The following is a 14,949-nucleotide window of genomic DNA, read 5'->3' as shown; positions in this document are numbered from 1 at the left end:
GAAATCACATTTTCGATCAAAACTAAAACGGAAATCACCTTTCTGTGGAAATACAGCATTAACGCAACTCGGTAATTTAAACCCAATTACAGAACTCGGAAACGTTGGACCAATCAGAGAGTGCAGTCAACTTGGAAGTATTTGGCAAATCGGAAAATGCAAATAAAATTACCCCCCGAAAAAAAAGATTCCTCAGAAATTATAAATCGTAAAAAAGGAAATCTATGGAATCAGTAATCAGCATTGGCGACAGGACAAATTTCTGCAGGATTGGAAATCAGTATTTCTGACCATCCCTAGTATTTACTCCTGTTCTGCTTTGGTCTCGGCCTATTCTGGGACTCTATAGTTGGACCAAGATTTCTTGAGGATGAAGAGTTTGTGTTCTGAAAATTGGAAGTCTCTTTATCTTCCCCTTGTGTGGTGGTGATGAGCTCCAAGTCCCAAAGGGCCACCAAAGCCTAGACCTCTTTCAAGCTCCTGAGTTGATTGGTGCTGCATTTGGGGGGCTGTTCTTACAAGTTATTGGGGTTTAAGTTTGGTGGCCAAACTTCTAGCCTACCTGATGACTGTTTCCAACACTATCGAAAATGAAAACCTACTGAAGCTCCTGTCCACTATTTCTTCTGGGTGTTGACCAACTGGTGACAGCTGAACTCAGCTTTGTCACTCCAAATTCAATGTAGGCCTACAAGTAGTAGTAGAAGGTAGAAGACTTTGTAAGACCATGAGAGCTGTCCCGCTGAGACAGCTAGCCCCTTTGTGCATTTGAGTTTGCCACATGTGGGATAACTTTAGGGGACAGAGGTCTCTAAACTCTACATTGGGACTGCTGGTGGCAAACTAACATCTGCCATCTTAAAGTGCCATTATCTAGTGTGGGATTGCAACCTGAGACCATATGATGCCTGATAAGTAAATAATGAATGGTGAAGATAACTAAACCAAATCATTATTTTCATTGCCTGCCCCGCCAAAAAATAAAATCAGTTTTTCATGTTAAAACACCTACCTAGTGCCCCATTGCTCCATTATTTCTGCTATTTTATCTCTGCAAGGCTATAAGGCTGGTTCTAGACTTTCTGCTGCCCGAAGATTTGCTGAAGATTTCCCTAACCCTTTCGGGCTTGCGAGGGTCCTTCAGAAGGTCGTGTTCCCAGTGTTTTAGGTAGATCCTGACAAAACAAGGATACAATAAAAATACAACCTCTCAAAAAAGGTATAAGAGTAATACTTGAGGGCGGAGATGCCAAAAATGTATAAAATAATTAATAGCAGTTTAAAAAGTAAAGGTATGGTTGGGTTACCTCTCCTGAAGATCCCAAAGTGTTCATTATGACTCAATATTCTTTTAAAAATGTTTGCAAACAGAAGTAGTGTAAAAAGAATTTGCTTAGCTACCATTTTCAAGTGTACACACTGAAGTACCACAATTATCTTAGGCCCGGTTCACATTAGAGTTTTTTTTCCAGAACGTAACCGAAGGTATACTGTACAAACGGATGTAAATGGATCTAATGTTAACCTAATGGATCCATTCACATGCGTCCGTTGGTACGGAAATCAATAATAAAATGCAGCCATGGATGTTTTTGGTTTACAGGAACAGCTGACATTATTTTCTCTTGACGTCTAGTTAACATTGCTCATCATATTCTATATAGAGCTGAAGTTTTTCAGGTAGAATGGGGGTGAGACAAATATGGATACCACTAGACAAAAGGCAATTTTAATAAATTCCATTTAATACAATGGGTAGTTTAACCACTTAAGGAACATGGGCTGAAACCCCCTAAGTGAACAGGCCATTTTTTTTACAAAATAGGCTACTGCAGCTTTAGGGCCTCGCTGCAGGACCGTACAACCCAGCACACAAGTGATCCCCCCACCCTTTTCTGCCCACCAACAGAGCTCTCTGTTGGTGGGGTCTGATCACCCACCCCCTTGTTGTTGTTTTTTAATATAAATATTTGTGTTTTTTTTAATAAAATAGGCTATTTTTGTGTGTGCTGTCCCCCGATCCCGCCAGCCAATCAGCGTGAAAGAGTTTAGAAAGTTCCATTTAGCACCATAGACAATGCGCCTCGTGGCTCAAACCGCTTCCTCAGGTCAAGAAAGCCTCCTATGCTGACTGATCTTTTATCATTTGGCACTGAGGAAGCGGGCTCAGACCCGCGAAACGCTTTGCCTGTGCTAAATAAAAATCTGTAGTTTACAAAGACTTCGTCATTGAGAGGCACCTGTGCTTGACCTGAGGAAGCGGTTTGAGCCGCGAGGCGCGTTGTCTATGGTGCTAAATGGAACTTTCTAAACTCTTTTTTTTTTTCATATTAAAGGCTTTATTGAACAGACTGGTATTATTTACCAGTCAAATAGCACATCAATTATACAAGTGATTTGTAAAGAGAGTCTAATTAACATAACCTACTTTCTAAACTCTTTGCCGAGTGGAGTCTCTTTGTACAAAGGGAGCACTGAACATACTACAAGGGCGCCTCCTATCCTTCTCGAAAAACGACTTTGTACCACCCCATTAGTGGGGTCCTTCACGACTAACCAGAAGTGAAGCCTTTTTCCAAAGGAGCAGCGACCAACCATTATAAAGACCGAGTGGGGATGGGACTTCCCTACATTCCTGTACAAGTGGTTGCCTTTAAAGCAACCCACACTTGTGAGTATATTTTACTCTTAATTCTTGAAGATAATGCACCATAAGGGCTCCTGGCACCCCTGCGTTTTTTTTCTTTTTCTTTTTCACTGTACTAGTTACAGCCCCCAGTTTTTTAAAAATAATCCCAGCCCTCTCTCCCCCTACCAGCCAATCAGCGCGATCAGCTGTCATAGGCTTTAGCCAGTGGATCGCTTACCTGCCTCCAGAGGGTACAGCCATGTCACGCGGCTGTCCCCGGTACAGCGCAGCCGTAGATCGCAGCGCTGTACTATGTAAATAAAGAGATGGATTGAGATGTAACGGGGCCCTAGGCGAGGTAGTAGATTTGGGGCCCCCTTGTGGTCTTTTTGGTAAGCTGAAGTGACACCCACTAGGCCCCAGGCACTTGCCTAGGTTGCCTGGTGAATGATCCTGCTCTGTGTAAATAGATGGCAGTTTCAGTATCCTAGCGGCGATCGCTCATTCATTCAAGCGGGGATGCATGTGCACCAGCGCGTGCGATCCCCAGCAAAACACGCCCCCAGGGCTGCAAGCCGATCGGCATAAGGCGGTCCTGTGGCTGCCGCTCCGCTCACACCAAATGGTATAGTAGTTAAAAACCCTTCAGGTGCATAGACACCTTCAACTGCTTTTTCCCCCCATGGGGAAAGGACTTGATTCCTTTAGGTGATAGTTTGGAAGCTGAGTCCTGTACAGACACGTCATTCTGCAATAGCAGAGTGATCAATCTGTTGCTATGGAGGTGAAAGGAGGGGCAGAATGCAGCAAACAATGGATTGGCTTTCTCAGCCAAGCTTTATCTAGCATTGCACGCACCTTTACTCTTAGGACCCTTTTACACTGTTCTGCGTTATGCGTTGATACGTGTTTTGGGTTGTTTTTTTCTCCATAGCAGACAGTGCATTGGGTAAAAGTGGGACAATTCCCACTATACGCATTTTAACTGAAAGCTTTTCCACAATGCACTGCTATGGAGAAAAAAATTGCGTACTAAAGCATACCAAAGCATTAAAGAGGCACTATGGCGAAAACTTGTAAAATTTAAAATATGTGCACACATATACATATAAGAAGTACATTTTTTTCCAGAGTAAAATGAGCCATAATGTAATTTTCTCCAATGTTGCTGTCACTTGCAGTAGGTAGTAGAACTCTGACAGAAGTGACAGGTTTTGGGCTAGCCCGTCTCTTCATAGAGGATGCTCAGGGATTTATTTATTTTTAAAAGCACTTAGTAAATGGCAGTTGCTCTGTCCAACTGCCAAAAAACTGTGCAGCCAGCCGGGAAGCTGGCCAGCATCATTGTTTAAATCCTTTTTAGGGAATATCTTTATAAAAAATAAAAGCCTGGCTGAAAAATCCTTATTAGGAGATAGACTAGTCCAAAACCTGTCACTTGTCAGATTTCTACTACCTACAGTAAGTGACCGCAACATAGGAGAGAAGTAATTTATGGCTCACTTTACTCTGGGAAAAAACGTACTTCTTATTTGTCTGTTTGCATATATTTTACAATTTTTCACCATAGTGCCCCTTTGGGTCCTTTTACACTATATCAGTTGTTCTCAGTTGTAGCTGAAAGAACAACTGATTTTCAAAGTAATGCCCATGTTTTCCTATGGCTTAGTTCACACGATATGCATTTTAACTGAAAGCTTTTTCACAATGCACTGCTATGGAAAGTTAAAAAGCATGAGTTTTTCCAGCATGTAGTGTAAGCCATCTACTGTTTCACATGCATTTGCTGTACAGTACACGTTTTTGTGCATACGGACGGTATGTCTTCCAATTTATAAAGTGTACATAAAATATATTGTGCAAACCTGCATAGTATATGGAAAAAAGCAGCACGCTAAGATATTATATAATGTATATATTTTGCTTTTTCAAATGTGAACATGTAAACATATTTGATGTGAGTGGACCTATTGACTGGTACGGACTGCTAGTACCAATCCATTCCTGTATTGCAGAAAAATGTATAGGAGGAAAAAAGCAAGCAGTACGAATAAGGTCTTACAAGGCAGACGCATGTACATGGCGACGGTGAGTTGGGCGTCGGCAGAGCCGAATGACGGATCTCCCTGCTGCTGCAAAGCTCTCTGGCTGCTACAAAACACTCAATGGCCTTAATTCACTAAGCAGTTTTGACTAATCTACTGATGGTTTTTAGTCTATTGATGGTTTGGTCAGTTGCATCAAAGGGGAATTTGCTTTTACCAAATGTTTTAGACCTGTTTTAGACCTGGTCTAAACCATTTGGTAAGTAGGTGGGTAAAGCAGGGGAAACGATCAAAAGATGCAATTCACAAATGAGTAGCTATGACTGACATCCTTCTCCTCTGATGAGCTCTCCTCTGCATACAATTAAGCTCCTGCATAATTCATTCAAAAGGTTCCATCCTCACATCTAAAATCCCTCACAGAATTACTTTACCGACAGGAATCAGCTGATCTAATCTCTGTCGGAAAAAGTGGGCGTGGTTACTCCTTGTATGCCTTTTGTGAATTGTGTAATTACTGAATGTAAGCCCAGGCCTAAACACAGGTCTAAACATTACACCAAACTATCAGTAGACTAAAAACCATCTGTAGACTAGTAGTCTAAACTGCTTAGTGAATTGAGACCATTGTTACTTGCAGGTACATCATGTGTTTATTTTAAATAATTTTAGTCACTTCAGGTTCACTTTAATATATGACGTCATATTCTATCTAAATGACATTGTTCATGGTGTCTACTCATCTTCCTGGTCAGAGAGGGAACTATTTAAAGGGGCACTAGGGCGAAAAATTGTAAAATTTATAATATGTGCAAACATAGACAAATAAGAAGTATGTTTTTTTCAGAGTAAAATAATCCATAAATTACTTTTCTCCTATTTTGCGGTCATTTACAGTAGGTAATATAAATCTGACAGAAGCAACAGGTCTTGGACTAGTCCATCTCTTCATAGGGTATTCTCAGCAAGGCTTTTATTCTTTATGAAGATATTCCCTAAAAAGGATTTAAACAATGATGCTGGCCAGCTTTCCTGCTCGCTACACAGATTTTGGCAGTTGGACAGAGCAATTAGTGCCATTCACTAAGTGCTTTGAAAAATAAGTAAATCCCTGATAATCCCCCATGAAGAGATGGACTAGTCCAAAACCTGTCGCTTCTGTCAGATTTCTACTACCTACTGTAAATGACAGCAACATAGGAGAGAAGTAATGTATGGCTCATTTTACTCTGGAAAAAAAACGTACTTCTTATTTGTTTATATTTGCACCCATTTTAAATTTTACAATTTTTCGCCATAATGCCCCTTTAAGTTTCATAGATGCTGTTATCTTTCTTATTGAGAAATATGGATATGAATTAAATTCTGAACTGGAGGTCTACTAGGATTGTGTTAAATCCAGAGAGACTCTGGACACCAACAAAGGCAATTGTGTTGCATGTTCTGCATATTGCAGCAAAAAGTGGGCATAAACATTTGTGAACATGGCCAAACTATGTATGTGAACCTAGAAACTGGGGGTATAACTAGAAATCAATGACAAATCTCTCAGGAAAAGTTTGGACAAAGCCTCCTCGGAGGAAAGAAAAAAAAAACCCAAGTCCTTAGTATCATACAAATAGCCATATGGGTACATAATAAAATAGCATATTTACTGTTTTTTCTGTGTTCCACAATAACCAATTATAGAATTTTAAATCATGATTAAGCAGGCATATTCACCGTATTTCCCAACATAATTATGCAGCATAGCCTCGAAACAACATAATTATGCAGCACAGCCTCGAAACAACATAATTATGCAGCACAGCCTCGAAACAACATAATTATGCAGCATAGCCTCGAAACAACATAATTATGCAGCACAACTCCCCAAACAACATAATGAGATTGTATATCCCCTTATTACAAAACAATTAACATAAGCAAGCACTGTGCCCACAAACATATTCAGGTAGTTTCCCTCCCCTCCCCTTCCACTTCATATCATTGGGGCAATTGTATGGCACTTGTATAAATACAATAAACACACTATACTCACCTTTAGCTTGCTTGCCTCCTGCAGCTGTCCTATCTTCAGCACTAAATGTATGGTGCATCGGGCCAGACTATAATGAAGGGCCAAGTGATGGAACTGCATCATATTTCACTCCACATCACCCAAATCTGTCATTACTGACATCCACAGAGTGCAAGGTATCACTCTGCTGCTACTGCACCTCACCTCCAGTTCACACCTAGGAGATCCCAAGGTGGACTATTTAGCCCTGTGGTGGGATCCTGAGCCCCAACCAAAAATCATTAGCCTAAGCAATGCTACTGATATTTTGAATAGCTAGCATCAGTCTCAGAAGCTAAAATATTTATCTCTGCCTGTGCTGGTCTCTTGTGAGAAATGTGTTTACACTGGAGGGTCAGATGAGGACTAAACACTAGCAGAGATGCAAAGAAGTGCACACCATCCTGTACTGGTTCCCCCCCCCCTCAACATAATTAGTCAGATCATTGCCAGGGTTGCTCGTAAACTACGCCAGTGCGAATCTACGCGTCGTAGTACGCAACTACGCATCGTAGTTCGTAGACGAAGTTTAAGAACTACACATACACATTTCCGCGTAGTCGTAGTCCCGCTATGCGAAGCTTTGCCCGCTACGCGTAGTTGACGTATGTATTGCGAAGTCAACTACGCGTGTGGTAACTGCATCTATATCGATCATTGAGCATGCGCAGAAATATTATTGCCCTTTTATACGCATACAATTCCGCATTGGACGGTGGAATGTACGCTTATATTCGCTTATATTTGCAAATAGGTTGAAGATTATTGCGGAAATTTTTCCGCATAAGGGCATAAGCGGTCGCATAAACTACGCTTCGCACTACGCGAAACTTGCGTAAGTTAACACGTAGTCTACGAAATGCAAACGTAGTGAAGTTTCTGATTACATAGCCGTAGATTGCGAAGCGTATTTGCGTAAAAATACGCGTAGTTCCAGCGTAGCGAAGTTGGCTGACTACGACCATCCCTGATCATGGTGTAGCACAGTCTAGTGAAATAAATATGGTTGGCTACAGTTGAGTGTGGTGTCCTACACCGTGTGGTCACACTGGAATAGAGTAATTCCTGGAAATCGGCAAACAAGCCGCAGTTGGAAGTTGCATGAACGGTTGACACTAATAAGCTTTGATATTTGATCAAACACACCTTAGGGAAAGTAGAACGCCACACCGACCGGTAAACGATTAAGGGAGGGGACCTTTGTTATGAAAGAATCATTGTATAAGACCTTCCAACCACAATAAAAATAGGGAACATTAACACACCCATCTCTATACATCATTCTGTTCCAAGTACAAGTGATTCAGAAAGGAAACTATGAAGCATAGATTGTCTGCTATTTACGCATTGAATTATTGATAAGAGCTGTGCGCTGTAACTCAGCCTTGCCAATTTTGGTTTGATGACTATAATTTATTTTTGGCAAGTGCTCTTGTATATTATTTTAATGAGAAACTACTACGTTCCCTAATGCCGGGGTGTTATATAATAATTTCTCCTCAGTAATTGAAACCACTTTCTAATAGTGAGCAATGATGCCATTGTTTACCTGTTGGGCAATGTTGTAAGAAACTGACACTTGCCAGGAGCAGCTACGAGTGTTGGCACGCAGTACAGAAACTTTATCACTACGTTAGGAAACTGTTTAAGCCCGGCTCCAGGTATAAATGTTTCCTAGCTGGGCCATATGTTTCGTAGCCAAGCTTATTGAAATCCATATAGAAACAGCTTGCTTAAAGTGAGTTTTACTCACCTGGGGCTTCTACCTGCCCCCTGCAGCAGTCCTGTGCCCTCGCAGCCACTCACTAATCCTCTGGTCCCCCGCTGCCAGCTAGTTTCGTTTTTGCCGACAGGCCCGTCAGGACTGGCCATGCATAGCTTTTTCCGCATTCCTGACTGTAATTAGTGCTATTGCGGGCCGCAACGCGTACACAAATACGTGTTGCCACATTACGCGTGCATTTTTGTACACGTTGCGGCCCACAATAGCGCTAATTACAGTCGGGAATGCGGAAAAAGCTACGCGTGGCCAGTCCTGACAGGCCTGTCGGCAAAAACGAAACTAGCTAGCAGCAGGGGACCAGAGGATTAGTGACTGGCTGCGAGGGCACAGGACTGCTGCAGGGGGCTGGTAGAAGCCCCAGGTGAGTAAAACTCATTTTTTTTCTGGTTTAAGGTTCACTTTAACCACTTCAGGCCGGGGGTTGTTTTCACCTTATAAATGAGAGAAATTTTCACATTTCAGCGCTCCTCCCTTTCATTTCCCAATAGCTTTATCACTACTTATCACAACAAAATTATCTATACCATGTTTTTTTCCGGCACCAATTAGGCTTTCTTTGGGTGGTACATTATGCTAAGAATTATTTTATTCTAAATGCATTTTAACGGGAATAATAAGAAAAACATTGAAAAAGAATCATTATTTCCCAGTTTTCGGCCATTATAGTTTTAAAATAAAATGTTCTTCTGTGGATAAAAGCCACACATTTTATTTGCCCATTTGTCCCGGTTATTGTAACATTTAAATTATGTCCCTAGTATAATGTATGGCGAGAGTATTTTATTTAGAAATAAAGGTGCATTTTTTCAGCTTTACATCCATCACGAATAACATGCCCATAATTTAAAAATAATATACCCCCTTGACATAAATATTAAAAAAATGTTTGTCCCTTATTGTATGTAGGTGCCATTTACTATTTGGCCACAAGATGTCCTTGCGCATTACTTCCAATACGATAAGTACGCTTAAAAAGAGATGAGTCTTACTTCTTTTTTTTTTTTACTTACCCAGAGCTTCCTCCAGCCCCATAAGCATGGATGTGTCCCTCGTCGTCCTCCTGCGATGTCCCGTTGAGCCTCGGTGAGCCCTGGTAAGCAGCTCAGTGACATCAGTGGCGGTCCTTCTGCGCATGCGCACAAGCGCAGAAGGCCCCGGCTGACGTCACTCAGTCAGACTGAGTCTGAATGAGCCACGTACCGGGAGTAGACGGCGGCTGAATGGGTGATCACAGGAGGACGGCAAGGGATACATCTACGCTTGTGGGGCTGGAGGAAGTCTCGAGTAAGTAAAAAAAAAGGCAAGATGACTCATTTCTGAGTCTCTTTAATAGGAAGTAATGTGTTACACTGTAACTAAGGAAGTGACGCAGGCATCCATTTATGTCTGCAATCACGGTGGCCTAGAGGGGAGATGAATAAATGGAAACATTTTCCCATTCTTTAATCTAACGATTGGTGGTGAGAGCAGCGGAAACAAGCAAGTGGGAGGGAGCGCGGATGTACTATTTAAGAATGATCACTGATTTTGAACAAAAACAGTGACCCTTCTAAGCGGACAGAACGGATTGGCTTAGGGAACTTTTGTTCTCTGCCGCCAATCCCCCCTGTTGCCGGGAACATCGCGATTGCCGGCTTCTGCCCGCACGATCACGCACACAGGCTCACGTCCCAGTGGCAGTAATGGTTAAAGTGGACCTGAACTCTTGCACAGGACGGAAGGAAAACATAGAGAAATGTACTCTATATGTATTTAGAGAGTTAGCCTGTCTAATTCCCCCTCATCTGTAACTAATAATAACTGTAACTTGATCTCTCAGCTGTGTCGGTTCAGGAATCTTATCTACTTACTGTGGCAGAGCAGCTAATTTGTAAACACAGGGGGCCATAAAGGACGCTTCGGTACTCTTAACGAGCGCTCCACTGAACCCGCCCGGAGGCCGTCGGGACAGGCAACCTACAGGGCCAATCAAAGTGCAGGAATCTCGTACTTTAAAGGGAAGGTTCAGGGAGTGGGTAAAAAAAATAAAAATCCATATCCACTTACCTGGGGCTTCCTCCAGCCCGTGGCAGGCAGGAGGTGCCCTCGCCGCCGCTCCACACGCTCCCGGTGGTCTCCGGTGGCCGACCCGACCTGGCCAGGCCGGCTGCAGGTCGGGCTCTTCTGCGCTCCAACGACGGGCTCTTCTGCGTTCCACGCGGGCGTGCTGACATCATCGGACGTCCTCCGGGCTGTACTGCGCAGGCACAGAACTACTGCGCCTGCGCAGTACAGCCCGGAGGACGTCCGATGATGTCAGCGCGCCCCCGTGAGGCGCAGATTGGAGCGCAGAAAAGCCCGACCTGGCAGCCGGGCCTGGCCAGGACGGGTCGGCCACCGGAGACGACCGGGAGCCTCTGGAGTGGCGGCAAGGGCACCTCCTGCCTGCCACGGGCTGGAGGAAGCCCCAGGTAAGTGGATATGGATTTTTTTTTACCCACTCCCTGAACCTTCCCTTTAAAGCTACTGGACTCCCCGGACTCCAGGTGGGTTCAGTGGAGCGCCCTTTACAATAGTTAATCACAGTGTAATTTCACTGCGCACGCTATGGCTGCATAGCGTGTGCAGGCAATTATAGCTCTCTCTACACTCATCATTAAGCTACGCTGCTGTAGCAGGGCAACTTTTTAAATCAAGCCCAAGATCTCTTCCTGCAGTACAGAGTTCCGTAGATTTTTGGTTGCAATCTTCTCCAATCTCAGTCTTCTCAGTCTGTGCCGGCTCTATTCATTCTTTACAGCATGATGCTGCTAATCAAGGGGCAATAGAAGTATCACCCACAGAGCCTGCTACTGATCAGCTTAGCTCAGTGGTGTGCATCCATGCAAAAAGGGCACGTGGTGTAAACAATAAGCGCTAATAGCGTTTATATAAATATTGTGTTGTATTACGTTTACAATGTTTTCAAAACTGAAAACGTTTAATAATGTCCATGAGATCGCAAATTGTGAATAAGATAACCTTCCCTGTTTTGAAAATAAAACGTATAATTACGTTTGTTAAAAAAACAATAATATATGTATAATCGTTATAATTGTATAATATTGTGTATAACCTTAATTTATCGTTTCTTAAAGAGAACCCGAGGTGGCATTTCATTACGTTAGTGGGGCACAGAGGCTGGTTGTGCACACTAACACCAGCCTCTGTTGCCCCATCGTGTGTCTCGAAGACCCCCCTGCTCGCCGCTATAGCCCCCGCAGTGCTGGCGACATGCAGCGTGTCGCCAGCACAATGTTTACCTAAGCGCTGTCTGTCAGCGCCGCTCCCCCGCCTCCTCTGTATCGGCGCTACCCTCCCGCGTCCCTTCCCTCCCGCTGATTGGAGGGAAGGGACGCAGGCGGGTAGCGGCGATGCGGAGGAGGCGGGGGAGCGGCGCTGACAGACAGCGCTAGGGTAAACATTGTGCTGGCGACACGCTGCGTGTCGCCAGCACTGCGGGGGCTATAGCGGCGATCAGGGGGGTCTTCGAGACACACGATGGGGCAACAGAGGCTGGTGTTAGTGTGCACAACCAGCCTCTGTGCCCCACTAACGTAGTGAAATGCCACCTCGGGTTTTCTTTAATGTAATAAAATCTGAAAATATTGGGCCTCATGTTTTGTATTGGGCCTCATGTTACACCTATGAATGTTCTAACTCTGCTCTGACTCCACTGGCTGCATGCTTGTTACAGGTACGACATTCAAAAATGACAAATGTCAGAAGATCAGGTAACTGACATTTTTAAAGGGACTCCGAGCACCTCTCATGGGCATGCCTTTAAGCCAGACGACTTCCAACAAAGTCATGCTATGACCCCTCTGGAGGAGCCTCTTGCAATGGCCATGCGTGTCACTTCCTCTTCCTGCTTCATTCAGTGATGCACTTCTCTAACAGAGAAGACAGGGGTGACCCGGAAGTTATAACCAGCTGCGATTTTTAAATTGAAATCAAATGAAAACTATTTGGTGTAGAACGATTCAGGCATCAAATAGAAGAGGAGAGCACAAGCTACAGAAAGGTATGCATCTTTAAGTACTTTGCAGTACTGGTCAGAGTCTTAAAGGCATGCCCATGAGAGGTGCTCGGAGTTCCTTTAAAGAACAAGCGACACCCATGCTAACCTAGAAATAAAAAACACATATAGAAGTAGATAAATACTACTTCTACTTACATATCAACTGTATTGTGCTATCCACATAATGATTCCTGTGAATTTCTATAAAGGAAAAGCAGAAAATCCTATTCTAGGCAGCAGCCATCTTGCCAAGCTAATGCTGACATCATATCCCCCCTGACTCTTGTTTTCCCCCCTCCCTTCTCTTGCTCATTGTGTATTCATTAGCTGCCCTCCTCCCAGAGTCTTCAGACACTCCCACTAAGGTGTATACTAGGAACTGCACTGTCTTATCCTCCAATCACTGAGTCACCTCAGCTTTGTTTGTAAACACAAGTGATCAGAGGGGGTTTCCGATAAGGAGCTAGGCAGGGAAATAGATGGAAGGGGAAAAATATATTATAGATAAAAAGAACTCCCAGCATTAAACTCTTTGGCACTGTTTGGCACTAGGGCCAGTGCTCCTAAAGTATGTGATAATTACAAACCATAACAGCAGAAAAAGTTTTGCAAGTTTGGAATGCAGGATTAGCATCTTTATCACTTAATACACTCAGACCAGTTGCTGTTGAAATTTGATTTATATGGTGACACTCCCGCTTTAAGGGAGATTAGAGATGGCAGCCTCCATTTATGGCTTTGCATAACTTTCATTTAAATGTTACCATTTCAAACAAAATACAAGAAAGATAATCATTAAGTAATTGTCTCCGTGTATTTTTGCAGATACTGGCCGCCACCTTGGACAACGCCCGCATTCTGCTGCAGATAGACAATGCCAAGCTGGCTGCAGATGACTTCAGTCTCAAGTAAGTCAAATCTACTTCTAAAGGTGGACATAAATCTAATGATGATGGGTATATTTAACCAAGAGACACATCTCTGATAGAATCTGATTAGAGAGAGATCTGTAGGCTGCCCATACACCGCAGGCCAATTCCTAATCAATTTCAGCATGTAATCTCTCAGTCCATCACCTCCCTGCTGCCCCCCAGTATGTAAATGTGCCCCCCATGTGTGCATTTATACAACATTACCTGTCCTGTGTTGCGGTGCCCATCCGTCTTCTGGAACTCCCGCTCTTCCATTTGTGGAATACACGCAGCCAGCATGACATCACACAAGCGCTGCGTGCTATTCGCTGGCGGTGTGTATGTGAAGAGCGGAGGATTCTGAAGATGGATGAGCACCGCTTAGGTGGTGGCACAGGAAAAGTAATGTATAAATGTACACATGGGCAGTGCTGCTCGGATACCCCTTTTCAAAATCCGGATCCGGGTACCCAGATATACGATCCGGGTCGGATATCCGATTTCAGAATTTTCCAATCCGAATCGGATATCTGACCTCAGTATCCGGCCGGATTCGGATATCCGGATAGAAAAAACGGAAGTGGCCTTTAAATTGCTTTAAAACGTTTTTTAGGGTATGTATCATCATTATTTTTTAAAGGGAAACACTAATTGATGATGTCAATTAACATTAGGCCTAGGTTCCAGACAGTGGTCGTGCAGCCCACATCGTGTCCAACGTCCAACCGCACAACTGGGACATGACAGTTTTTAGTCAAGACACCTCCAAAAAATTAGGCAGCAATTGTGTTTTGGGTTAAATGTAAGTGGTATCAGTGGCCTGTGGCACCCTGGCCTGGTGGTGGGAGCTGCACAGGCAGCAGCAACAGCATGTGTAATGTGTGCCAGGAGCATGCCGGACGTGACACGTTGCAATTGGCACTTAGCATGTGGCACTTGGCACGTTGCAATTGGCAATTAGCACATGTCACGTAGCACTTGGCAAGTGACACGTGCCAAGTGACACATGCCAAGTGCCATGTGACACTTGGCAAGTGCCGCATGACACTTGGCAAGCGCCACGGGACACGTGGCAAGCGCTACGCGACACTTGGCAAGTGACACATGGCAAGTGGCACGTGACACGTGGCAAGTGCCACGTAACACGTGCCACGTGACATGTGGCAAGTGACACGTGCCAAGTGCCCAAGTGACAGTCAGACAGCAGAGGAGATGACACTAGTGCACACTAACTGTCACACTGGCACTGCTCACAGCACAGCAGTTCTGTAGAAAGCTTACACAGTAGTACTACTACTCTAACAACTACTAGCACACTGGCTTCAGTACTACAGTACTAACTACACAATAACACAGTATTCCTATCACCTAATCCCTAACCTATACCTAAGGCTAATAGCTGGCCAGCAGGCAGCAGCTGGCCTGGTCTGTGCACATCACACACACAGACACATAGCAGCTGCCTGCAGCACACACTCTGACT

The 14,949-nt window shown here is 43.9% G+C and overlaps 1 protein-coding gene across 1 annotated transcript in view; it reads left to right on the top strand.

Moving 5' to 3' along the window:
• LOC137540773 (keratin, type I cytoskeletal 19-like) overlaps positions 1-14,949 on the top strand; it is a 38,187-nt gene that overhangs the window by 7,526 nt on the left and 15,712 nt on the right. The window contains exon 2 of the mRNA XM_068261926.1: positions 13,381-13,463. Coding sequence (XP_068118027.1) covers positions 13,381-13,463 — 83 coding nt within the window. The remainder of the gene's footprint in view (positions 1-13,380; positions 13,464-14,949) is intronic.

Source organism: Hyperolius riggenbachi, chromosome 12 (assembly GCF_040937935.1).
Source record: "Hyperolius riggenbachi isolate aHypRig1 chromosome 12, aHypRig1.pri, whole genome shotgun sequence".
NCBI classification, from domain to species: Eukaryota; Metazoa; Chordata; class Amphibia; order Anura; family Hyperoliidae; genus Hyperolius; species Hyperolius riggenbachi.
This window is presented reverse-complemented; position numbering and strand designations above follow the sequence as displayed.